We start from the raw sequence: 26392 nt of genomic DNA on the forward strand, positions 1-26392 counted from the left end.
TATAAGCACTGACAAGATATGATGTTTCCATGAAAACAATTCAGTAATTGCACCACATATTTGTTTCAGACGTATTCCCTTTCCTTCAAATAATAACGGTCGTAGATACCAGAGGTACTACACTCGAGGTTCAACAGACTTGGTAAACCCCAAAAGACAGCACCACCCCCCCCCCCACCCCACATGATGAAAACGATGTTATTGAATCAACTGGTTCCTGCAAGATCATTGCATCTTCTTTTGTGAATCTCCTGCTAAGTTTCCCGCATATTAAGAGCATTCTTTGATCACCTGAAGTTAATTGAATAATTCTATAGGCGTATTTCATGAAGTTATAAACATCACTACTTATGCTTACAACTTAATCATTTAAGCGGGAGGGTGGGGGTAAGAGACGAATGGGTTTCAGGAAGGGATTATTGCTGAGATAGCGGGGCAACTTGTTACTGGTTTGGAAACCTGATTGTTAGCTCATCTGAAAGCTTTAAGCTGAGGTATAGTTGTCGCGTGATTTTGCTGACTTTCTGTCACTTTTGCCACCGTGTTTGAACCACTGCCGTATCTTCATTTTTCATTCGCTTTGGCTGAAATGTCGTGAGAGGTTTGTGTGAGTTAAGTTTTCATACACACGATCATATTTTAATAAATTTGAAAGTCATTTGAGGCCACGAGAGGTCATTTTCTGAAAATGAAAATGTAGAAAATGCTACTCCTCCGAGAGCTTTTGTACAAACTTGCTGAAATGTTGTGAATATAACGTTTGAATGGTGGTGAGACCTTACTGAAAAAACTTCAAACTGTTCAGAATTCTGCTGCCCGGTTAATATCATGTTCATCGCGTCATGATCACATATCTCCAGTGCTTCAATCACTCCATTGGCTTCCAGTAAAACAACGGTCAATTTATAAGCTCCTCCTCTTAACGTACAAATCACAACACTCCCTTGCCCCTGGTTACATTACAAATTTAATTCCTCAGTATCATCCTCAACGCCAACTTCGCTCGTCTACAAAGTGTCTTCTTGCCACCAGCCATACCCCAAACACAAAGTTTTATGGAGAAAGAGCCTTCATCTCTGCTGCACCTCATCTCTGGAACAATCTACCATCTTCAATTCGCAATGCACCATCGGTTGACTGTTTTAAGCGTCTCTTAAAAACTCATTTATTCCAAAAATTTACAGTGATTTGACTTGTTTTTTTGTGTACTTGTTTGAGCGCTTTGAGGCCTTTGCATAAAGCGCTCTATAAATATTTGCTTATTTATATTACAAGGATACCATTAGCTCATACCCTGTTACGATGACGTCATCCATCAAACCTCAACACAGATTTGCATTCTGGTTCAAGATACTACAAAGGCAGTTCTGTATTTTAAGTATTCAAGAACAACTTAGCAGTTATTATACCCTTTGGACTTTTCATATTTATTTCAATCTTTATCATTCTTTATTCTCATAAAAGTTTAAAAAACTAATTTATCTTTAAGTCTTTTTTCTTTCAAAACAAATGTTTACAACTATCTAACATTGTAAAAAACTATGTCTGCTAAGAAGGATCATATAGGGCAAGGGAAAATGAGATGGGAGGAAAGGAAATGAAACTGTTATCCCGCGTATGTCTTGTATTTTTCACAAACAAATGGATACCAGCCAAGAAATATTGCAATCAAATCAAGATTCCCAAGATGCTTAGCGGAGCCTCTGCATCGTGGCTGCTCTTGTATTCCCCCAGTGGTTGGTATTGATAACTACGTCTACATTATTTGACACATATGGGCAGTGTGTGGTCGGCGTGGGATCCTCGAGCAGGTTTTCCGCACCTGGCGAGGGTTCTTAAAACCCTAGACATCTCGCAGAACCTTATGGCCAGGAGAAACATGACACAGTTAATCTTTGAAGACTTTGGTTAGAACCGTTTGACCTTCATATGATCAATACTGTCAATATAACAGAAGGATAATCCGTCTGTAGCACTTTCTGATCTAATATGATAGGATAATGTAAAGATTTCCTATTCCCCATAAGTCGGTTCATTCTAAGAGATGTGGGCCCGAAAATTGGGTACAAATCGTTCCTGAAAATCACAATTCCATTTAGTTTCCACCCTTTCCCTAACAAACAACGATGCTGTGGAATATTCCTATGAATTTATTTCCAAAACTTACTTTTACTGTTTCGATTGCAAAAAATCAAGTCATGCGATCGCGTGATTTATGATTTGATTACTTAATGTAAACAGTATCTTTTATTTCCCTATCGAACCATGTGTTTTGCAAATATATTTCCCGAGTCAGTAACGAAGACGAATTTATTGACTTAAATATACATAAATCTTATATTTGTAGTGGTACATGCATTAACAAAGCATGTATGTTCACTTGTAAATTTGTTATTACGGCAGTTTTGATTACATTCCCAGGCACGGAATTATTTACAGTCATAAACCTGAAAGACACCAGCACATTCTCAAAGTCTGAGATTGGTAAAAATTGATAGATTATGCTGGTATCTCCATCTAGAAGTCTTGCAGCAGGCAGGATTATTGATCTTATGCTGTCAATATCCTCCCTGCACCCGACCCAGTAAGAGAAAACTTTGCACCGGACCCAAAAAAAAAAACACAAATTGACTTCAGGCAAATATTAGTATGAATTTTAAATTTTCGGTTCCTCTAGAATCTGCGTAGGCAAAATTGGACTTAAGTTTTTAAACCCACCCCATTTTAGCCAAAGACTCTCCCAATCCTCAATTCAAATCACACCCGCTCCACCCCGCTCTCTCCCGCTCTTCCAATGATCTGATGCCATTGTTGCGTCCACAAGCATGTGAGTAAGGTAGTGAATTTTAATTTAATACACTTGTATTTGCCGCAAAACCCAAAACCAGAAATTCTGAGCTGTAGAGTTACCCCCAACTTAATGAGGGGTACCAACCATTTAAGAAGGGTAACACCAATTTAAGAGAGACGCAATACTCGTGTCCTGTTACTTGTTTAAGTTTTGTACACATAGTGGTGACACGGTAGCATGTAGACATTTTTACCCTGGTTAATATGAAACAAAAACCTAAAAGTAAACTGTTTCAGATCCAAGTGGCACGATGACATCACAGGTTTACAAAGTAACAGCTCGCAGACATGACTTTGAAGTTAGGATGTCTGCCTACGCAAACAAGATTGTTCAGGGATGAGCCTGGGGTAAAGAAAAATCACGGAACTTTGCAAAATTGCGGTATAGGCTCCAGTTTGCTCATGCTACAGTGTGCTAGGAAAATAATTTTTGTCCCCGAGGAAGAAAAGACATCACGGATATTCCACGAATTCGCGGAAAAAGCTGTGCCTGATTGTTTTTCTTAGCTGTTTGTTGGAATTGATCACCACCAAAGTCTTTGCCATTTAAATTAAAGATGATTGTTGGGTTTGTGTCTCCTTTAGTGGGATAAGAAAAAATATGTAAAAATGTATTTCTTAAAGACAAACTAAATCATGAACCAACTCGAACTATATTTCTGATAAACGATTTTAACGGTTTTTTAAATCAAATAAATTAAGAAATAGATACAGTTGTTTTTATTTCTTTATCTTCTGATATTTGGTATTCTCTCAAAATGTTGACAGTGGAAATGAATTGCATGAAACATATAAAAAAGATATAAATCGAATAATTGGGTTTCCCTAGAAGAAGGAATCCTAAGATAGTGTGTCCTGTCCTCATTCTGGTATAAGAGAATACTACTTGTGTCCTCGTCTGTGAAGGTATGGTGTTGCATATTTATATACAGTGCATTTGAGGTGTTAACTCATCCCACCTATCTTATCTAACCCACCAGATCATCAACCCGTGGAACACGGTGAGTTCAGGATGTCTTAAGTAGCAGGGTGACCCAACATTATGGAACGGGTATGTAAATGAATTTCTACACTAACTTTCCATTCTCATTTATGAATCTCTCCTAAAAACTTGGAAGCAAAAACACATATCATGTGTATATTAGTTATAATGAGAAGGCAAGGGAAGTGGGAGATGGGGCAAAGAGTTAGCATCAGATGAGAAGGACACCCCTTTTTCCTATTGTGGTCACTCCCATTTTGAAACCTCCCGGTAGTTTTATAATTCTGCTTCAAATGTGGAGGGGGGGAGAGAGCTAGCATCTGATGGGAATGACACCCCTCTTTCTTATTGTGGCTACTAACAGTTTGCAAAATCCTGGTATTTTATATTTCTATTTCAAATGAGATGTCAAAAGACACGGAGAAATGAAGGAGAAGAAGAAGAGCAGTCTATGATAATTTTGCAAATCTTGCATAAATCTTACAGAATTAACCTTCACTCAGACATCTTGTCAGCAATGGAGCATTACATAAGTTAGACTGAATGCATGAATCTTACAGAATTTAACCCTTCACTCAGACATCTTGTCAGCAATGGAGCATTACATACTTTAGACTGAATGCATGAATCTTACAGAATTAACCCTACACAGACATCTTGTAAGCATTGGAGCATTACATACGTTGGACTGAATGCATAAATCTTACAGAATTAACTCTTCACTCAGACATCTTGTCAGCAATGGAGCATTACATACGTTAGACTGAATGAAATTATGTGAACTTCGGGCAGATGGTTCCCACACATCACAGAAGCTTTCAGGTTTCCACCGGTTTTAATACAACCAGATTGAACCAGCATTCTCTCATGTCAGATACTTTAATATCCTCGTCCTGATTTCATCATCCTCTTCATGTCCTGACACTCTCCTCCAGGAGAGCTCTCGATAAATTTCTACTAAGCCCCAGCTGTAACAGTTCCATCTTCTCCTTCTCCAGCTCAACATGTCCCTACAAACAGGTAAAAGGAAGAACAAACTACATTTTGTATTGGGTTGTTAGGTTGGTTGACTATGAGCAAGTCATGGAACATTCACAATATAACCAGGTATCCCTCAATCCGACTAAGCGACTTTGTACGATTCAGACTTGTAGTATTCAAGTCTACAATGGTACATTTGTACTTACTTAAGTATATGTTTATTGTACTCATAATTAGGACTTTGTACTTATACTCATAGATTTGTACTTTTTGCTTAAACTTTCACATAGAGAATGCAAGTTTCATGTTCTTGTACTCAATGCTTTGTACTATTACTTGTACTCAATGCTTTGTACTATTACTTGTACTCAATGCTTTGTACTATTACTTGTACTCAATGCTTTGTACTATTAATTGAACTCAATGCTTTGTACTGTTACTTGTACTCAATGCTTTGTACTATTACTTGTACTCAATGCTTTGTACTATTACTTGTACTCAATGCTTTGTACTATTAATTGAACTCAATGCTTTGTACTGTTACTTATACTCAATGCTTTGTACTATTACTTGTACTCAATGCTTTGTACTATTACTTGTACTCAATGCTTTGTACTATTACTTGTACTCAATGCTTTGTACTATTACTTGTACTCAATGCTGTGTACTGTTACTTGTACTCAATGCTTTGTACTATTACTTGTACTCAATGCTTTGTACTATTACTTGTACTCAATGCTTTGTACTATTAATTGAACTCAATGCTTTGTACTGTTACTTGTACTCAATGCTTTGTACTATTACTTGTACTCAATGCTTTGTACTATTACTTGTACTCAATGCTTTGTACTATTACTTGTACTCAATGCTTTGTACTATTAATTGAACTCAATGCTTTGTACTGTTACTTGTACTCAATGCTTTGTGCTATTAATTGTACTCAATGCTTTGTACTTATTAATTGTACTCAATGCTTTGTACTGTTACTTGTACTGGATTTGTACTCACACTACAAGTCTGATGTGATTATAATTGATTGCTCCTTCTAATACAAGAAAGCAGTTAACCAGTATTTAATTTGATCAACAAAATAATAAGTTACACTGCCAGCCCCCCTCCCCCCCCCCCCCGTTCCCCACCAAAAAATATTGTACACTTTATTTACAATCCCTGAAACTTTATTCCTCCTTTTGGAAGGTTTGGTAGACTTGATGAATATAAAATGATGCTTTCAGGCATCTGAACTTTCTTTACATGATAATGTATAATATTGGTGATATTATGATATGGATTATTGGTGATGTATATAATAAAAAAATTTGCCCAAAATCAATAAAGAGGACAGCTTGAAGTTCAAACACAGGCAGGCCGGGTTTCTGACTATCCTATGACATGGTTGTTTTTCCTCATGATTAGATCCAAATTAACAATAAACAAAACAAAACTGGTGTTTTTCTGCAACATTCTTCAGAAAATCTTCTTGATGTGAGGCTAAGAAGAAAATCAATCCATGTTTGAAATTTTGAGTGGTCCAGCATAAACTAGTAATACTGCAACATAACACTTAATCTTCCTTCAAACTAGAACTTCTTAGCACAATAATTTGACTACAAATAAAGAATGTTTGCTTGTTACTATTGTCATTCTATTGTGTGCTTCTTCTGTTCAAGCCTCGACACTGACTCCATGAGAGTCCTGTTATAACCAGTGCACGTTGTTATCCCCAGGTTTATGTGAGTGAAACATTTTAGTATTGTGGTAAAGCAGTGTAGGGTAATGTATGGATATTGTGTTTTGTCATTTCAGTAAATTCTGGTGTGCTTTCTATCATGATATAGTGTCATAGTTTTCTGTCAAACATCAACACCAACATGAAAGGAAATTTTGTATGAAAATCTCATGGCAAAAAAAGGTCAATTATTGCAAAGACTGTTCAAAGATGGTAAGAGGATCCATCAAGAATGATTCAGAAAGCTAGTTTAAAAAGTAGTTCAATGCTGATTATGAGGACATACAGATGATAATAACATTGTCAAAAACTCTGATTAATTGCATAAAGGAAGAATGAAGTTATAAACAAGGCAGTGACAATCTGAAAACTGGCTTAACTTTAATCTGTGAACTGTTGGATTTTTTGACAACTCCTGGTATACCCCAGGAGTGAAATATGGGTCTTCAAGTTTACATCAGCATAACATAAATTAAAACTAATGAACTGGTAGCCAAATTCACATTCGAAAAAAAGATAATGATATTTTCTTTAGTACAATTGATATCTTCTGGTGCGTACTGGTGCGATAGGGGTCATTACAATGTTATAGGTAATAAGCCACTTAAAGGCACCTTCACACATTTGGTTGCCCCATTTGACACATCTACAACGCATTGCTCAAGAAGATATCATCGTAATTGTTAAAAACTGACACAAAACTACACATTTCTTCCACTAATTGACCTTTTTCAGGGAATAATCACAAATTATATTCAATTTGTTGCCCAGACAATTTTAGTAGTAGTACTACTTACCTTCAAGATACCCAAATCAGAACTATTCAAATTCGATTACTTTTTTCATAATTATTTTTGAAAAAGGGAAATTTCACTAGCCAGCTAATGAAGAGTAAAGTAATGGGATATTAGTGTAAAAAAAAAATGAAAAAAGTGTAAAATAAATTACAAACACATGCTCTTAAGAAAGACATTTTGTTCTGAATGTACCTTGCTCTTCTTGGGTAATATCTCCCTGGTATACTCCTCGGATTGATACCACTTGAGTAAATTCTCTTTACACATCAGAAGTTGACTTGTCTGTTTACTGGAGAAGACCACAACGTCCAACTCCAGTAACGGAAGCGCATCAGTGAGCAGGATGAGCATAAATCTAATAAAACAGAAGAAATGAGTAAGACATTGAAAAACCAAAACTTACATCAAGTAGAAGAGCATCACTGGTATGTTGAAACCATAAAGACGAAACAAAAACCATAGAGCTCAAAACTTACCTCTGTTCATGAAAAAATAATAATTGGTAGCCAAAGCAATTTACGGACCAGTATAATGACCACCCCTGAAAAGCAGTAGCCTTTTAGTCCTGGATGGTCACCACAGACCAGGGGAGAGGCAACTTCCATCAAAATACTTATTACTTCAAGTTGTGACCATACCCAATGTTGCTACACAACATGAGCAGTGGGGAGGGGGAGGGAAACTTCCACCAATACTAATAATTATCTCAAGTTGTGACCATACTAAATGTTGCAACACAATATGAACAGTGGGGAGGGGGAACTTCCACCAATACTACTTATTACTTCAAGTTGTGACCATACCAAACGTTGCTATAAAACATGAGCAGTGAGTTGGGAGGGGGAACATCCACCAATACTGCTAATTATCTCAAGTTGTGACCATACTAAATGTTGCAACACAATATGAGCAGTGGGGAGGGAGAACTGCCACCAATGCTACTAAATATCACAAGTTGTGACCATACTAAATGTTGCAACACAACATGCAGTATGAAGGGGGGGGGTGTAGGGCACCTACCACAGATTCTACTAATTATTTCAAGTCTTGTTCATTTGTGATATCTGTTATAATAACGATTGAAACCATTGAGCCCAACGACACGTGTAGCCCATGGTTCTATTCACATTGTAACATTAACATTCTTGTATTGTTTAAAAAACACTTGGAGAAGCAGCAGACAATGAATCAAGAAGAGTAAAAACTTACTGTTTTGGAGCAAGATTTGCCTCAATCAAAGATAAGAGCAATTCCCCGGCTTCGGCAAATTCTCCTTCCTCATAAAGTCGATGGAAGTCTCTGTATTTTGCTGTGAACATGAGACAAAAGAACCAGATATGAGACTTACCCGTTGCTTGCAGTATCATCTCAAAGTATTCTTCTCTAAGCCACCAAAAATCTTCAAATAACCAATAACAGACTTTCATATTTACAAAGCTCGAAAGTGTTTAGAATTGTTTTATCGTGTACAATGCTGCAAATTTGCAATATATTATGATAAAGTAAAAATAAGTCTTGATTAACCTATACTATGCAACATATGTACATATTCCTTTTATTTTTTTCTTCTTCTTCTTCTTTTTTTGATATTTATTGTTTAATTTCTAGGTTTTATTTTTATTTGTCATTATGATGACATTTGATATTTGAATAGTCAGCTTGCCAGATGCATAATCTAATCAAACCCTTCTTTTCTAAAATTAGAACTAAATGCAAAATGATACAGATTACAACAAATCACTTATTAAAGCAACCCACTTTAAAATTCTATCGATGCCATGTTTCCTTATATTTCTTAACATGTTTTCGCTTCACACAAAAAGGTATCTGTATTGTTACTGAAATTTTCATGTGACTACAGATACCAACAAAATTTGGCAAAGCAAATGAGACTTATGATAAGCAATTTGACACAAACATAAGCAGACTTTATCATCAGTTCTTAGATATTGTTTCCTTCTCTTTTTCCCCTGCTCTCTTTTCTCCTCGTCTTTGTTTTTCAAAATTGTTTCTGAAGCACCTTTAAGTTCATGAATATATTGATACACAAGTCATTTTACAAATTTTACGAATTTTTACCAAGTTTTAAGTCTTCTTTGCTCTTGTAAAATTAACATATTCTAATATCTTTAAAAAATGTACATTTTTTATTGCGAGGAGTTTTCTCTAAAACAGGGGGTCTTACCGAGGAATGTTAATCTATCACTGACAAGCATTGAAGACCCAAGATTGTCGATCAAGTCTAAGTTTGAAAAGTTTCCATTCAGGGAATACTCTGTCAGGAATTTCTCGGCGAGGTAGGTGGCAAAAGAGGCATCTTGGGAACGGAGGCACCATGTGAGGGCGGTGCCTAACCTCTTCTCCTGTAATGCCCGCATTCCCATCACTTTACAGATACTCTGAGCTGTAAGGGAGGAGAGAAGCGAACAGAAGATAAGAAATCTTATTATTGTTTAAAAAAGATGGTTTTAATCACTTTACAAGCATATATTTCCAAAGAGATAAAAGGCAACGACTTGTTTTACCAGCAAAAACTCATTTTAACATCTGCTTCCTGGAAGGGGATACTCAGTGTATTTTTCTTTCCAATTTTTTTTTTGTGGGGGGGAAGGGATCTTCCCTGTTCATCTTTTCTCTTGATTTCCTTCTATGTCAATTTACTACTATAAATCTAACATTGTTCAGTTATTGTACTACCATCACAATAAGTGGTTACGGCCCGTGGAAAGGGTAAATCTTCAAAACAAACATAATGGCTTAGCATATAGGTCCACATCACTTTCACATTGGCACTAGACAAATTCACAGGCAAAACAAACAGTAGGAGTGGTTTTTGTTATGCTATATTTGATACACCTACTGTCTGATAAAAACAATAAAATAACTCAAAGACTACTAAACAGCTTATTTAACTTAATTTCACAAAACTAGTTTATAATTTAACTGTTTCTTCTCCTTTCTTTTAACTGGTTTTATGTTTTCAAGAAAAAAAAATCATCTTCCCAGTTCACAACACCTCAGAGAAGATATTAAACCAAACCACCATCCTCATTGACTAGTTTTCAAACTTTCGTAGCAGGTCCTACTAGAGATCAAACCACTGCATTCACTTAAGATATTAATTAAATATACCTTGATCATCCATGTTTTTCTCATCACAGATCTTCAAAACTTTGTAGGCTTTCTTCTCAGATTGTAAAGGAATCTTCTCAACAAAGAGTTCCAAATGGTGCCTGAAAAAGGTTGGTAAAGTAACTTAAGTAAGTAGATATATATATATATTTTGATCATTTACACAGTAAAATGGTAAAACTTTACTGTAATATGCACACAATTCTTTATGGAATTATTATTCACACTAGTTTTGAAATGAAAGAGAACAGATGAGTAGAAGAAGGTATATTAAAGCATAACATAATTTATTGTTATCATCATCCCTCCCTCCCAAATAACATAAATCCATTTTTTTTTTCTTTGTTGTGAAACTAATGTATTATCATGACAAACCATGAAAATCACATTCTTTTTACAATCTTCTTTGGATCAATACTTCAATACAATTGCTTACACACTGCAAACAAATCTGTCAGCACTGATCCACGAGGGTAAATATGTCTGTAATAAGCAACCGGATGTTCATGACACAATGTTGTTAAACCAGCTGCTTGGGTGAATTATTCAGGAATACAGTTCAGTACACATAATTTAATGGTGAAATTGCAATTGATCAAGATAAGACACCGTCCTTAATTTTGTTCCCCTAATGGGTATGAAAGAAGCCATTAATTTAATATATTAGAGTAGAGAGAAATTGTTTAGGCTTGCAGATGCAAACACTAAACAAATTACTATAAAAACAAAACAGGAAATAGATGCCGTAACACACATACAATAACACATATCACACATGTAACACACATCACACACACATTCCATAACACACATCACACATATAACACACATAAAACATATCACATACGTAACACGCATCACATACAATAACACACATCACACATGTAACACACATCACACACATAAAACATATCACATACGTAACACGCATCACATACAATAACACACATCACACATGTAACACACACACACATTCACGCACACACATGTTTGTATAACATTCAGACAGAGGACCCCATTGTATTTTTCATTGTTCAAATCCACATACCCTAACCTTAACAATACAATAATTCTTCCGAGGACGTGGTGATTCTTTAGAAATCACAACCGAGGACCTGGAATTCTTTTGTTCAAGTCCTCGGTCAGATAGAAAAACAAACGCACATGTAACACACATCACACACGTAAAACATATCACACACGTTACACGCATCATATACAATAACACACATCACATGGAAATAACACACATCACACATGTAACACACATAGCACACATCACACACAATAACACACATGTAACACACATCACACACAATAACACACATCACACATGTAACACACATCACACAATAACACACATCACACATGTAACACACATAGCACACATCACATACAATGACACACATCACACATGTAACACATATCAAACACACATACAATAACAGACACCACATACAATAACAGACACCACATACAATAACACACATAACACATGTAACACACTTCACACACAAACAAGTTACTGTACACTAACTAGATACTTGTGCCTGCACACAAATATTGCAAGTGTCAAAAACAGGAGAAAGGTGATGGCATGATCATTTCCTAACAAGGCAACACCATCCCGCCATAGCACAGTTTTGTTTTTAAAACTCATTAGGATATGCTCGTCAATACTCAACCACAACAACGATATTATAAAAATTCTGCAAGAACTCAAATATTGACCTCTGCCTTGGATGGGAAAATAGGCTGAATCGATGATGTCGATCCATCAACCTGAATCAAACATGAATTGATTATTTACAGAGAAGAGGTGCATTTTTTAACAGCAAGTCTTACCTGCCAAACACAGGGCAATGTTCCAAATACTCTATGATAATTTGCCACATGCTGCATAGAAGAACAAATAAAAAAACATGTAACCAAAGGATTCATACAAACATATAACTGCTGGTTCTAACATGAAGAGAAGAACATACTAACTGCAACTTCCATGGTCATGGATTTCATGAGAGTTATGCACCGGCTGGTTTGCAAGAAATGTAGGAATTGTTATCAACAAAATTTTTTTATTATGACATATTACATTATCAGATACATTTACTACATATGATGACGTAACCAGTGTGTAAGAATGACAAAAGTGTGTACTCCTTTATTCAGACCGAGAATTTTCACAATCTCATATTTTACAAGTTGCTACAAAGAGCAAGTGCTTAAGAAACATCTACTGGCTAAAATCAAGTTGTCTGACATTTTCCTGATTTATAGTAAACATCAGTACAGGCTTATGAGAACAGCCCTATATCTGTTAGTGATAATATTCAAAGGGTGTGGGTGGGGGGGGGGCTTATGCTAGGTAATGAAATCACTCCAATTCACCAATTGTTAACTGGGCTATCACATATTTATGTTCTGAAAGTCTACCAGCAGAAACATGCAAGAGCATTTTTTTTTCTCCTTGCAAAGAGCAGTAAGATTCACTGGCATTTAGTAGTTTATAACTGACTGAATTTTCGAGAGCTTTGTATTTATTTAAACTTAATTCTGAATATTCGTAGTACTGATTTCATAGAACATGTTTCCCCAAAAGAGTTTACTCAACCTCACAAGTTAGTTAATTATCAGTTGTGAATAAATGCAGTGGTGTTAGAGGAATGAAACTTATAGCATATGGGAGGTCTTGGTTACCATCCCTGGCCGGCCTGATGCTTTTCGTCCAGGAGAAATCCAGGGTTTTTGCAATTGCAATGGTCTTTAAAAAATCCAGAATGAGCAAAAACTGTAAATTGAAGTTACATTCTGCTTTATATCTATGTGGCTTGCTAGCGCCTTTCAGGCAGATTATTCAAATCAGCTGTTCATATTTGTAGTATAACTTTTCTCAGAATGAACAATTCAACAGAAGCTACCAAGCTACAGACGTTACTTACTGTAGTGAAAAGAGCAAGGCCATTATAACTAGAATGGTATCCAAGCCATTGACCTCAGGATAATGTTAAAGATAGAGCTACATATAGTTAAAAAAAATTAGCTACAAAATAGTACAAATATAGCTACAAATAGCTACAAAAAGGGATCGCTACCAAGTAAGAGCTGGATAATTCAGCTGGTAGGGCACAGCATTTGCAACCCTCGAGTCACTGGCCAAAACTTTATTTGCTCTTTTTCAAATCTGTTTATCATTTCCTTGTTTCCTATTGTTCATTTACAATAAGATGAGTAAGTGTTTGACTTAAAAATATGCCAGTACTTTATCTGTTGTGTTATTTTTGTAAGGAAACTATTGTTCAGAATGCTCTCACCTTTCTCTTGCCATTAGTGTTGATGCATACTCCAGGAGCAGGAATTCCCTCATCGTTGCTCCAAAGCTGTACAAAATGTATGAAAAGAGATCAACAGAGGTGTTTCAGCTGCTCATTGAGGAAGTTCTGTATAGTGTCAACTTGCTTCTTATGACCACATCAATAATTTCAGGTGCTTTGTAAAGATGTATACATTGTTACAATGTAATGTCACAGAACATCACCTTAAAGGGAGTGAAGCCTCGCGCACAAGAGACGTCTGATGCCGGTAATCTGACCTAGTTTCGAATGAGGTGTAACAGAAGTGTTAGACACCACCATCGATCCCAGAAAATACACAAACAGCTTGCTACCATTGGTAATTAGACACTACTGTACAGTCAATACATACAGCTACGGAAAATACCCACAACACAGTGTACATAGCAGCGATGGACATCTCAGGTCAGATAAAAGATAACAAGGTATCACGTTAAATTACTGTCTGCATTTTGTAGCGACAAGAAAAAAACTTCACTTGCAAGCAACGGAAAGTTAACTGTTTTCACTTTTCAGAGAGTGGCACACGGTTTGGGGCAAGTCTTTAATGACTAAAATCAGTATGGCAATAGCAAGTCTGGATATTTCTACTTCAGTTAGATAAAAGAAGGTAAACAAATTATTTTGTTTTTAAAAGGTGGATCATCATTACTTCACAGATGGCATATAGAACATCAAACTTAGGCTACATTATTTCATTGCTCCTATAGGGAGGATATATACAAAAGTTTTGAGAGTCATGAGTACAGTATCCATGGTGATAGACTTACTCAAGTTGATGCGTTTCAAGTTGTCCAGCATGATGCAATAGATCTGCCAAGTGAGCTACAAACCACCAGTTGCTGAGATTTGAACTGGAGAAGAAAGAAGAAAATTAAAGTCTTCTAGAATGCTCTCAAAGAGACATGAGATGTCAAAATGTCGGAAAATGACTTCAATCCAACTTGTCATTGTTCAGTTACCTTGTTTACAAGCTATTTTAGTGAAAATCAACTCATTATTATAAATGAGATGAGCACCAGAATCAATAGGGTTCTTCTACTGAGTATGGCGCATCTATGTACCAAGTATGACTTCAATCCAACTTGCCATTGTTGAGTTATCGTGTTTACGAGCCAAGGGCGTCACATACTCACACACACACACATGTTTGTGTTTCATTCAGACCGAGGACCCCATTGTATTTTCCATTGTTCAAATCCACGTACCCTAACCTTAACAATACCCCATACAATAGAATTCTTCCGAGGACGTGGTGATTCTTTAGAAATCACAACCGAGGACCTGGAATTCTTTTGTTCAAGTCCTCGGTCAGATAGAAAAACAAACACACACACACACACGCATACACGCGCAATCACCATCGCATAGATTCCTTGAGCCTTCGGCAAGGAATAAAAAAACTATCACTTGCTTTCTGTCAGTCAGTTGTGCATGAAACCAACAATGATGAAATGAGAAATAAATTTCAACTGAAATATGTAAAAAAAATACTAAACATGATAAATGCTTTGACTTTATGGAAATCATCTTTAACAAACCTGCTTATCTTGATAATTTGAGTAACATCATACTCCAAGGCAGCTAGAAGGATTTGATCCAACGGCAAAAGACGACTGCTTCCTCGAAACTTGTCCATGCAAGACTGGATTAGAAGTGAGTAGAATTTGACACAAAAAACACAATTAACATGAAAACAAGAAGAAGCTCTATGATCTCATCAAAATGATGAATTTGGAACTAGCTTTATTTATTCATCACTTTTTAAGGAAAATCTTGTGTTAACATTGCTTCATCTAAACTGTGTTACAGTGATTTATGACCATACCATAATGGCTCACCATTTGTGAATGAATGCTTTTTAAAGAAAAAACAAAATAAAACAAAAACAGTTAGCAAACTGCTTATCCACTAAAGAGCCTGTGTAAGAGAATGTGTAAAAGTAAGTGGGCCTGACATTCCTACTGTAGCAGGCTAGCAGGGACCAGCCTCTGAAGAAGATCCTACACCAGGCCTACTTTCTTTTACACATGCTTTAAAAGGAAGCAGAAAAGGTGAAAACTGTGATAAACATCTCAACAGTTTAAAAGTTATTGGGAACCAAGTGTTGCACAGATATAATATTCATTTATTCTCGGGCAGAAGAAAAAACGACAAAAATAAAGAAAAAAATAATACGAAAAAACAGGATTTGTCAACAGCACTTGTGACTTCCAACATCTTTTGGTCAGAATTCCTTTTGCTTAAGTGACAGTGTTATACATCAATTATTACACCAAAACAAATTCAGGGAGGCAGTTAGAGTGGGGGGCTATGGGGTGGGAGGTTGGAGGTGGGAGGTATGGGAGTGGGCAGCTGGTTGATAGGGGGTGGAGATGAACCTTCTCTAATCACTGTCTTAACACAGAGAATACACAAGACTACTATACCTTAAAACTAATGTCTTTTCATGTGTATTGAATGCTATATACAGTAGCAGGGAGCAAATTATCCAGTATCTCATGGCATAAAGGCTATGCGACATTAGTGAAGAGCTATACAGGTACAAAATATGTAAGGCAGATTATGTACACAAAAACCATCGCATCTTATGACAGACAAAGTTCAAAGCATTCAAAAATCGCTACACAAACTTGTTACACGAGAACCATCGCATTTTATCAGAGAAAAGGTTTGAAACATTCAAGAAAGTTGCTACACAAAATTTGAACACTAATATATTCCCTTTATTGTTTATAATGAATAGGATGATTCTTTTCAAACAAGACTAAGAATTTTCTATAAAGGTTGCTGTTTGTTTTTTCCCCTCTTTTCTTTACCTCTTGTTTGTATTGCTTTATCTCTTGCTAACAGTTCTGTAAACAGGAGCTGCCAGTAAAAGCATCTACTTTCTCCAGCTCTGCTCCACTTTGTTATCTCAATTATTTTCTATATTATTTTTAATATTATTCCTTCGTTTATCTATATATATATATTTTTAATATTAATATTTAAGCTGTGTCAAGTTTAATCTTCATATTCTTATTTTAAGGGTTTTGTCATTTTGTTGTCATTGTAAAGCGCTCTTGAACATGCTTAAGCATGAAAAGAGTGCTATATAAATTTGGTAAAATAATAATAATAATAATAGTAATTTTAAACAAGAGGAAATAAACTGCATGGAACTGAAGACTGAGACAACCCTACTGACCGAAGACTCACCTTTGCGTGGTACTGTAAATCAACCGCCTTTACCATAGGGTTAGTGTACAGAAGTTTTGTGACCATTATCTGGTACCAGTCCCCAGCTAGATCTTGAAGCTGGTCCAGAACATCCTGTTGTCCAGCTAGTATCTGAATCAACAAATAAAGTGAGTTCATTTTAGTCTTCAGGTTTGACATTTTGCAAGAGAGGGTTTGTTAGATTTCAATTATTGATAATTTATTGCTGGAAAAAAAAAATCAGTTAATCATCTTTAATAATCGTATTTATATGAAACATCAGCCAACAGGGAAAAATTTATCCCGTATAAAATCGTAAAATGGTAACCAGAATGGCATAAACTGCTACACAAGTCCAAAGGGACGTATAGCAGGTTTAATTTTTACACAGGAACACATAGTATTTTGAAAAAAGAGAAAAATTTCAGAGACTTCAATAATGCAACACAAATTTTGAACACAAAATTATTCCCTGGCCAACTACTGTATATATGCAATAAAATTTTATATTTGAAATTTTATCACTAAAAGTGATCAGTTTTTTTTTTTTTCTGTGAATTTACCTCTTTTCGTTTAGGTACACTAACTAGAGTGCAAATTGCAGTACTGGTTAATGGCTCACATTACTGGATGACATCTAGCCAATGATAACAGATGACAACTAGTCATACCAGAAAGGTTGCAAATAACAAAGTATAGTTAAAAGTCTAGTGATACTGGGTGACAAAGTCTAACAAAATTGTGTTTATAACTAGCAATAGTGGATGATAACTATTAATATCATAAGATTGCCACTAACAAACACACATTATCACAACTACTAACAACTGATTTACACATAGTAACAGTGAAAGATGGTCACCAACAACAATAAAGTATTACAACTATAAAACCTAAACAGAACTATAAATACCTAAATACAACTATCAGCACTGAAATACAACTATCAGCACTGGAAACAACTATCAGCACTGAAATACAAATATCGATGCTGGAATACAACTATCAACACTGGAATATTCATAGTAGTATGAATCAGAGATCATTTCATGCCAGTTCATTTTTTAGCTAAGATGCCCTACTACTTTAGATCTCACTGCACCATGCCTGCAGCAATCTGATAGTATGAGTGCAGGTTAGGGAGTGCTATTATTGTGGGGAGATAGGTAAGTAGTAAAGAAAGCAACAAAATACAAGATAAATCTGAAAATTTACTTTTCGTTACAAAACTCTTAATCACATATCTTGATACAGAAGGTGATATATATCCATCTCTCACCAACTTTTTTCTTCAAAAGCCTCCTTTGATAACGTAAATAGGTTCTGTGACTTGCGCTCGACCAAAACCAAAACCAGTTTCTTCCTTACCTAATTTCCATAAGAACTCTTTCTCTGCGACCCCCCCCCCCCCCACCTCAAAGACATTGAATTTACTTTCATTACTATATAAGAACTGTTTAGAGTTCAACTCACTCTACAAATGGTTTCTAATGGTTGGTAAGATACAAAAACTCCATCCACCAGTAACTGCTGACATATTTCCTGCCAATTTCTCCATTTCAGATCAAATTCTGCCAGTGACTGCCGACTGAAGACACTGAAAACTGGCATCCGTCTCATAAGCTCATCAATCCTTGCATAAGCCTTTGGAAGTTAAAAGGAAAAGGAAACATGTGAAATTCCTAAATGGTACTGTTTTTCTCTGGATGTATCATTAAGGCACATGAATTCGCTTTTACGCTAGTGGGAAGGTTTTCTGACCCACAATATCATGGACTTTGGAACGGAACACAAAGATATCTTTAAAACTATTTTAAAAAACGAAAGCTACGAATGGTAATTTTTCCGATCGGGTGAACGTTGAGTAAATTTCCCAGCCACTACCTATCTTAGTTCTGGAGTAAATAAAGAAGAAAATATTTATAACTGGATGAACACAAGAACACTACAAAAACAATGAAGAAAAGAAGAAGTATAACCCACCCCAACCTATTGAATCCTCCCTTCCCCCTCCCCTTCCCTCCCCCTGAGTATCATTCAGAAAACTGAAGAATGACATATGGTATGAACTCAAGAGGTTCAGTTTAGTTTAGTTTAGTAGAAAAAAGGATCAGGAGGGACACTCAAGTCCTTATCAAGAACCCTATGGGAAAGGAAAGACAAAAACACTCAGCCCCAATTAAAATGCTTAAAGTGCTTGTCCAAAGCATTCTTAAACCCATTGACACTACTTGCAAGTACAACTTCCTCAGGCAAACCGTTCCACTCATTCACAACCCTATTAGAAAAAAAGTTATGTCGAATATTAATCCTACTAGGTTGATTGTGGCAGTGATGATGGGTTACAGCAGTTATATGTGTTAGAAGTGTTAAGTCTCCCATTCTTACCCCATGAACGTCATGCTGTGTCTCTGGATTCATAGACAACAAATGCCTTGCCTCTGCCAGCCTTCCTTGTAGAACATAAATATAAACCTGAAGCGAGGTAGGAATTAAAAACAGAAAGTTACAAACAATGTTGCAATGTAAATGACGAAGGTAACCTGGTATTGATTCTGTTGTAACTTTAAGCTCATTATGAACAAGCCATGTAAGATTGACACATAAACTGGATTCAAATTTATCAAAGTGGTTACAAAATGCTTAATCCAATACTGAAATGTTCTGTCCCAAAAATAATATGTTGTTTGTGTTTGTAAAAAATGAAAGATTTTTCTAAATTTGGTTATCCCTGTTTGCAATTTTGGTCGACTTTAGTACCAAAATATTTTCTCAATCAGAAAATTAGTATCTGCATTCAAAGTGAAGCAGGGCAAATTCCTATTCCTATGCTCATTTAAACAGAGGAATAACAGACAACGCAACTCTGGACACAATCACTTTATGGTTGTGCTGAATGTAAGCCTGTCTAACTTGAGAGCTAAAAACAGCTGATTGGCAAGACTTCTCTACTTAAGGTTCAGACTAACATAACTCACCGCAGACCAGTAATCCTTGCTAATGTTTATTTCTCCTTCAGATATTATCCTGGCTGCCAGAGTATCCGCATCAGTAAAGTGAAGTTTAACCCAATCCAGTAGCTGCTGCAGAATGACGCCACCTGAAAGCAAAATACATCTGGATCAGATCCTGCAACATCCTATACAAAATACAACTGGATCAGATCCTGCAACATCCTATACAAAATATATCTGGATCATATCCTGCAACATCCTATACAAAATACATCTGGATCAGATCCTGCAACATCCTATACAAAATACCTCTGGATCAGATCCTACAAAATCCAACACAAATACATCTGGATCAGATCCTGCAACATCCTATACAAAATATATCTGGATCATATCCTGCAACATCCTATACAAAATACATCTGGATCAGATCCTGCAACATCCTATACAAAATACCTCTGGATCAGATCCTACAAAATCCAACACAAATACATCTGGATCAGATCCTGCAACATCCTATACAAAATACCTCTGGATCAGATCCTACAAAATCCAACACAAATACATCTGGATCAGATCCTGCTACATCCTATACAAAATACCTCTGGATCAGATCCTACAAAATCCAACACAAATACATCTGGATCAGATCCTGCAACATCCTATACAAAATACCTCTGGATCAGATCCTACAAAATCCAACACAAATGCATCTGGATCAGATCCTGCAACATCCTATACAAAATACCTCTGGATCAGATCCTACAAAATCCAACACAAATACATCTGGATCAGATCCTGCAACTTCCTATACAAAATACATCTGGATCAGATCCTGCAACATCCTATACAAAATACATCTGGATCAGATCCTACAACATCCTATACAAAATACATCTTGATCAGATCCTGCAAAATCCTACAAAAATTTATTTCTAAGGATGGAAATGCTTTTATAAAACTTTAACAATTGTTTCTGAGAAGAAAACATATTCTGAGGGGGACAGAGAGAAGTGAAAGTGTTTTCACATAGAGGGACAGGTTTGGTCTTTGGGGGTAGGGGGTGGCAATTATGATTAACTATTAGCAGCAGGTTCAGCACATGCATTCAAACAACTGATATACAGTTTAAGAAGCAGTATTTAATATATAATGCACATTGCTCTAAAATAAGTATGTTACTAGCAAAGCAAAGAGAGAATGCAATAGGCATGGCTAAGAAAATCCCTCTGTTGAATGGGCTATACCCCTGATATTGAAAGTGGTGGCCACAACTCAAAAGATGTCAGAAACTTTTGGAAGGTTGTCAAAACTTATGAAGAAAAATATACTTGCTTATACTAGTTGAAAATATCATGTGAAAATCTTGGATATCAATTATATTTCTTTATCTTTTACTACAGAAGTTGCAAAACATATGTCAACCATTTTACAACCAAGCAAACTTAATCATATAAACACCCCTTGGCCCAGCCACAACATATGGCACTGGAGGATCGCTACGGTGATGAGGTGAAAATTGGGGTCACATACCAAAAACGTGTGAATATTATTTATTTTAAAGAACACTTGTGTCTTTCTCACTTGAATTTTCATCATGAAACCTCAGAAAGTTTTTACTAAGTTTAGAATTTAACATTCAATTCAAACAACAATCAGTGTTTTGTTCTCTGCCCTTGCTGGTTGAGCCTAATAATTTGACCAGTTCTTTCATCAACATAAATAACTCATTTTGCAATTCGTAGCTTTTGTACTGGACAAATACATTTCACGCTTATTACTTTTACCTGGCAAATTTTCAATATAGAGTATTTCACAGAGATTCCAGATGAGTTCTAGCTGCTGATAGAGTTGGCACATATCCTTATAGGTTTCTTGGTCACCCTCATCCTCCGCCATATCTAGGGGTAAGTATTATTGTGTCAACATTTAAAATAACTTCAAGTTAAAGATTGAGGTTAAGTAACAAAATAAATATGTTAATGTGCAGACAGCAAAATATGATCTCCTTATCATGAATAATACATAAAAACAATTAATATAGAGGGATATAAGGTTGACAACACAGTTGGGTCCAAACAAATGAAATTTATGGTCACATACGAAAAGTGACCAACTCTTCCACTCTAAACAAAAATTCTTTAGAATATGAAGTTTTGCTTAGGAAGGACGTATAACAAAATTTTAACTACGGTCAAAGTTGGCAAAAGTTATCAGAGGTTTATCATTAAAATTGATTTGCTGTATAATACTTCAACCCTGAGAAAATTGTATGTAACTAACTGTGAAAATAACATTGTAGAAGCAGCATGCACCTATATACTGTAGCTTTAACCACACAAGTAATACAATGAATGAATGAAACAAAAATTAGGCAACATCGGCAAAGGGTGTGAAGTCCCAGTAGGATAATGGTGAATAACTAAGACCATGTTACATTGGCTCCAACTTCAATAGACCGTACAAAGGCAAAAAAAAACATATAAAGTAACTTAATGGAAATTACCAGAGGCAGCCTTTCTAAGGTCCTCCAGACATTCCATCATTGCGACTCTGTAGCGACGGCTAAATTTTACAAGTCTAATAAGAAAAAATCATCAATAGAGATGTCATTAGATCATTAACTTTACAAAATTAAAATATTTGCATGGGATGAAAAAAATATTGGAAATGTGTAAGAAATACCGATACAATTTTAACATATTTTGTTACTAAGAAAATTAAGAGAAGTGAAAATTGCTATGCAAAATGAAAACACTGAATTGTGCTCAGAGTTTTTTTAAACCTTCATTCCATCAAATACAAGCTTTTACAAACCGTGAGAAAGTAGGTGTCCTTTATCTTTCAACTTGCAATAACAATGTATCAATTTGTCTTACACTTTTCCACTTCACAATTGCATAATAACCGTACTGGAAAATAATTTGAAAGTACCATCAAATTTTTGGAAGCAATTTTGAGAATTTATAATTTTGTTAGCAATACAATACTGCAGATTTGTGTACCCAAAATTGCTATACACCTTTATACACAACGGGTAGCATTTGGCTGTGCTATGGCAGATACATTGCATCCTGCTGCCCCCTATCACATTAACATTTCTGACGTATTCAAATGCATCTATGTTAAATTTGCACTTACTGAGGCTTCTTTGTCCCATCTGTGGCATCAGACGTGTGCTTCTGAAGTGATGTAAATATCTCTGGAGTAAAAAATAAAGTAAAAAATGACAATTAGCTGCGAGCTTTCAAACTTCCTACACAAACTGAACAATTATCACTGATGGAGTTGTATAATAACGCAAATATTTTCATCCTTCACATAAAGGTCTTATCATAAATGATAATTCAAACTTGTGCAATCATGACATAGTTGTTTTAGTTCAAAAATCAATTCACACAACCCTTCCCGATCTTACCTAATATTACCTGATACTTAAATGCTCAAAACAAAACAAAAAATCTTTGCAATATTTACTGAGCATGCAGCTCAGTGGTAAACCAGCCCTTGCAAAACAGATCATTAGCAAACTACTCAATTTACAAAAAACACTCTGTATAAGATTCTCTTCATACCATGAGACTGGGCCGCTAGCTTTCTGGTAGCTGGGTAGTGCATGTCTGTTTGCCATCTGACATCATGGACAACTGAAGGTTTGTCAAGATTAACAGCAACATCAGCTGCAAGAATGTCGAAAATAAGATTAGAAACAGAAATCAATTCCAAGTGTGAAACTATAAACAACGTTAACAACCATCAATCACTCCCAAGAACTTACATGCTAAGAACTCAAAGAGGCTTCTACAGAAGCTCAATTTTGGTACGGTAAAGATAGTTGTGCATAAATTTGTTACGTTATCCTTTCCATGACAGAATAAGTGGTTTGTAGAACCTCATTACATATGATAATGTAGCAAATATTCACGAAAGTTCATTAATTCCTGAAATTTTAGTAAATATGTGATATGAATGTTACCCTCTCCTGCCATGTATCTGCGTTTTCCATTTCCAGAGAAAACCATAAGTTGAAGTCCTTGTCCCCATCTGGCACTAAGTAAGTTATCTTGGCTGCCACTTACAGGAATAATCTATGAATCAAGTGTAAAGGGGATTCAAATGGCCAGAATTGTCACAGTGAAACAAGGAAACATAAAGCTTTTATTTTGAGATACTTTCTTGAAATATTCCACCTATTCAGCAGAAATATGTATACAGTAAAATTCAATGATGCACAATTACAAAAATATTTTTCCTTGCTTTGAGATATTTGACTTTCGACTTTAAGAAGTAATTCTTCCGTTTTCTGGTGGAATCTGGTCAAACCACCAATGAAATCACTCGGCTGAAGGAAAGAACTGAACCACTGAGTATAATCATGCATGGTTTCCATCACCACTATCCAGGCTTTAAAAGAGCGTTAATGCCCTTATTATCGCGAATTTACCGTATATCACCATACATTGCTAACTCATTATGCTTAAGTAAGAAGACTACACTGACACCATTGCATGAACACTACTGTACGCTATTCATTATTAATATAGTTGTATAGCCTAGGCCAAGTGGTGAAAGGGAAAATTATTTTTCGTGGAAATGGCACCCATTGTAAAGATAGGCCTAGCCTTCGCATACATACTGTAGGACATTGGACCGTTACAGAAAAGACAGTCACACATAAATTGCGGAAAGTACTGACAAAATAATCAATTATTGTTCTTTTTTTTGGCAAAATAGTAATATTATTCTTTCGATAACACGTATAGATGAAATAATTGGATATTAATGTCAAAAAAAGCTCATTACTTACGAATTCGGGAATTTCCCGCCGCTGCATTGCCATTTTCACATGTACAGTACTAGATAGTCAACGAGGTAGGCCAAAACACGTTACTCATCTTTCGGCTAAAGTTTCTGCTAGATGGTGACGCGGATATTGTCGACCAGTTCTAAAGCAACAAGGACAGAACTCAATTTCTAGATATGCCCAGGCCTCGGTAGGGGAGGGGCGGGCGGAGGGGGTCATGGAACCTGGGAAATACGGGATGAATGAATAAACAATTGTTTTTATTTTCATAATATACTGAAGGAAAAATGGAAACTAAAATGGGAGGAGGGTGTCAGCGATCTGTCCACGGGACTATATACTTCAGGATCTCGACGCCCATAGGTATATTCTAAATACAATTTGGCTTATGGTCTGGATTTCGAAGATAAAGAACTGACTAAATGTTATTTTAATTAGGTAAAGTGAGACCATTTTTGAAAACTTTGGATTTAATACACAGATAACCCTTTTGTTGCATTAGAAGTTTCAGATGCACAGTGTGGATTTGTCCCCGGTAAATCTACTGTTGATGCAATTTTCCGTGTTAAAGGCCTGGCACAAGCTTACCTTGCAGTCAAACAACCCTTACATCTTATTTTTGTTGACTTTCGCAAAGCATTTGACAGTGTTATTCACACCAAGCTTTTTGAGATGCTACGTAGGCTTGGTATGGCAGAGGATTTAGTCCGGATCATTGAGAATCTCTACAGTGACGCACACGGTACCATCTCCTGGAACTTTGGAAGGGTCATACTTCTGCTCCGTTTCCAACGCCAGCCGGTGTACGACAGGGATGCCCAATTTCGCCATCTCTTTTCAACATGTACACAAAGTACATAATGCGTGAATGGGACGAACGCACCAATCATCTGCCTGCCCCAAATGTTGACGGTCTTGCCTCAAAGGAACAGCGATATGCAGATGATCTAGTCTTGATGGCACTCTCTGCTGCTGATGCTGAAGCAATATTGAATATCTTAGGAGACATTGCTGATGACTATGGCTTGGTGATTCATCCGGACAAGACAGAATACATGATTATTCAAACTTCTATGAGTGTTGATACCATCTATTATAGGGGCAACCCTCTGAAGCGTACATCTGAGTTTAAATACCCTGGCACCTACATCACCTACAATCTCAACGATAGTCGTGAGATCCGTGCTCGTGTAGCCATGACAAAGGCGACTCTCAACAATTGTGCATGTTTGAAGTCGAATCGTATCTCTGTGGGTGTTAAACTCCACCTGACCAGAGCTCTGGTTGCATCTCGTCTTACTTACGGTTGTAGCACCTGGACCATAAAAGCGGCTGACATGAATCGCCTTGACGCTTTAGGTAGAGAAATTTGGCGACGTTTGCTTTGTCTCACATGGAAAGGCCATGTGTCGAATGATGAACTAAACACGAAGATCGCGGGCGATGGCTGTTCTCTTCTGAAACTGTTCTTCAACATAACGCAAAATGGTTCGGACATGCAGTACGTTGTGGAGGCCTTACATGTGCTGTACTCTGTGGGCTACCCTGTGGTTACAAACGTAAGCCAGGCCGACCGCATTTACGATGGATTGACAATTTAACCAATTGGTCC

At 36.3% G+C, this 26392-nt stretch overlaps 1 protein-coding gene across 2 annotated transcripts; it reads right to left on the reverse strand.

Moving 5' to 3' along the window:
- Positions 1-3583: 3583 nt before the first annotated feature.
- LOC139960217 (nuclear pore complex protein Nup85-like) lies at positions 3584-24926 on the reverse strand. 2 transcript variants are annotated; one of them, XM_071958407.1, is made up of 20 exons: positions 24784-24926; positions 23953-24064; positions 23552-23656; positions 23118-23178; positions 22483-22556; positions 21764-21877; positions 20001-20122; positions 19411-19497; positions 18496-18666; positions 17023-17154; positions 15363-15466; positions 14592-14675; positions 13783-13848; positions 12317-12367; positions 10472-10572; positions 9525-9743; positions 8549-8648; positions 7532-7694; positions 4549-4842; positions 3584-4401 (listed from the first exon to the last, which is right to left on the reverse strand). In XM_071958407.1, exons 1-19 carry the CDS (start codon positions 24814-24816, stop codon positions 4744-4746), a joined length of 1998 nt encoding a protein of 665 aa, XP_071814508.1. In that variant the 5' UTR covers positions 24817-24926; the 3' UTR covers positions 3584-4401; positions 4549-4743. The 2 variants fall into 2 exon arrangements, with proteins under 2 accessions (XP_071814508.1, XP_071814509.1); XM_071958408.1 differs by having other exon boundaries at positions 3584-4325; positions 24784-24922.
- Positions 24927-26392: the final 1466 nt, after the last annotated feature.

This window comes from Apostichopus japonicus, chromosome 19 (assembly GCF_037975245.1).
Source record: "Apostichopus japonicus isolate 1M-3 chromosome 19, ASM3797524v1, whole genome shotgun sequence".
Classification (NCBI taxonomy): Eukaryota; Metazoa; Echinodermata; class Holothuroidea; order Aspidochirotida; family Stichopodidae; genus Apostichopus; species Apostichopus japonicus.

What these genes read in the sequence shown, in the direction of transcription:
- LOC139960217 (XM_071958407.1), bottom strand. Translation starts at nt 24,816, where the DNA reads ATGGCAATGCAGCGGCGGGAAATTCCCGAATTC. An exon ending in GGCGGGAAATTCCCGAATTC is followed by an intron (nt 24,065 to 24,783) that starts GTAAGTAATGAG and finishes CTTGATTCATAG; the next exon opens with ATTATTCCTGTAAGTGGCAG. An exon ending in CAGATACATGGCAGGAGAGG is followed by an intron (nt 23,657 to 23,952) that starts GTAACATTCATA and finishes ACATTCTTGCAG; the next exon opens with CTGATGTTGCTGTTAATCTT.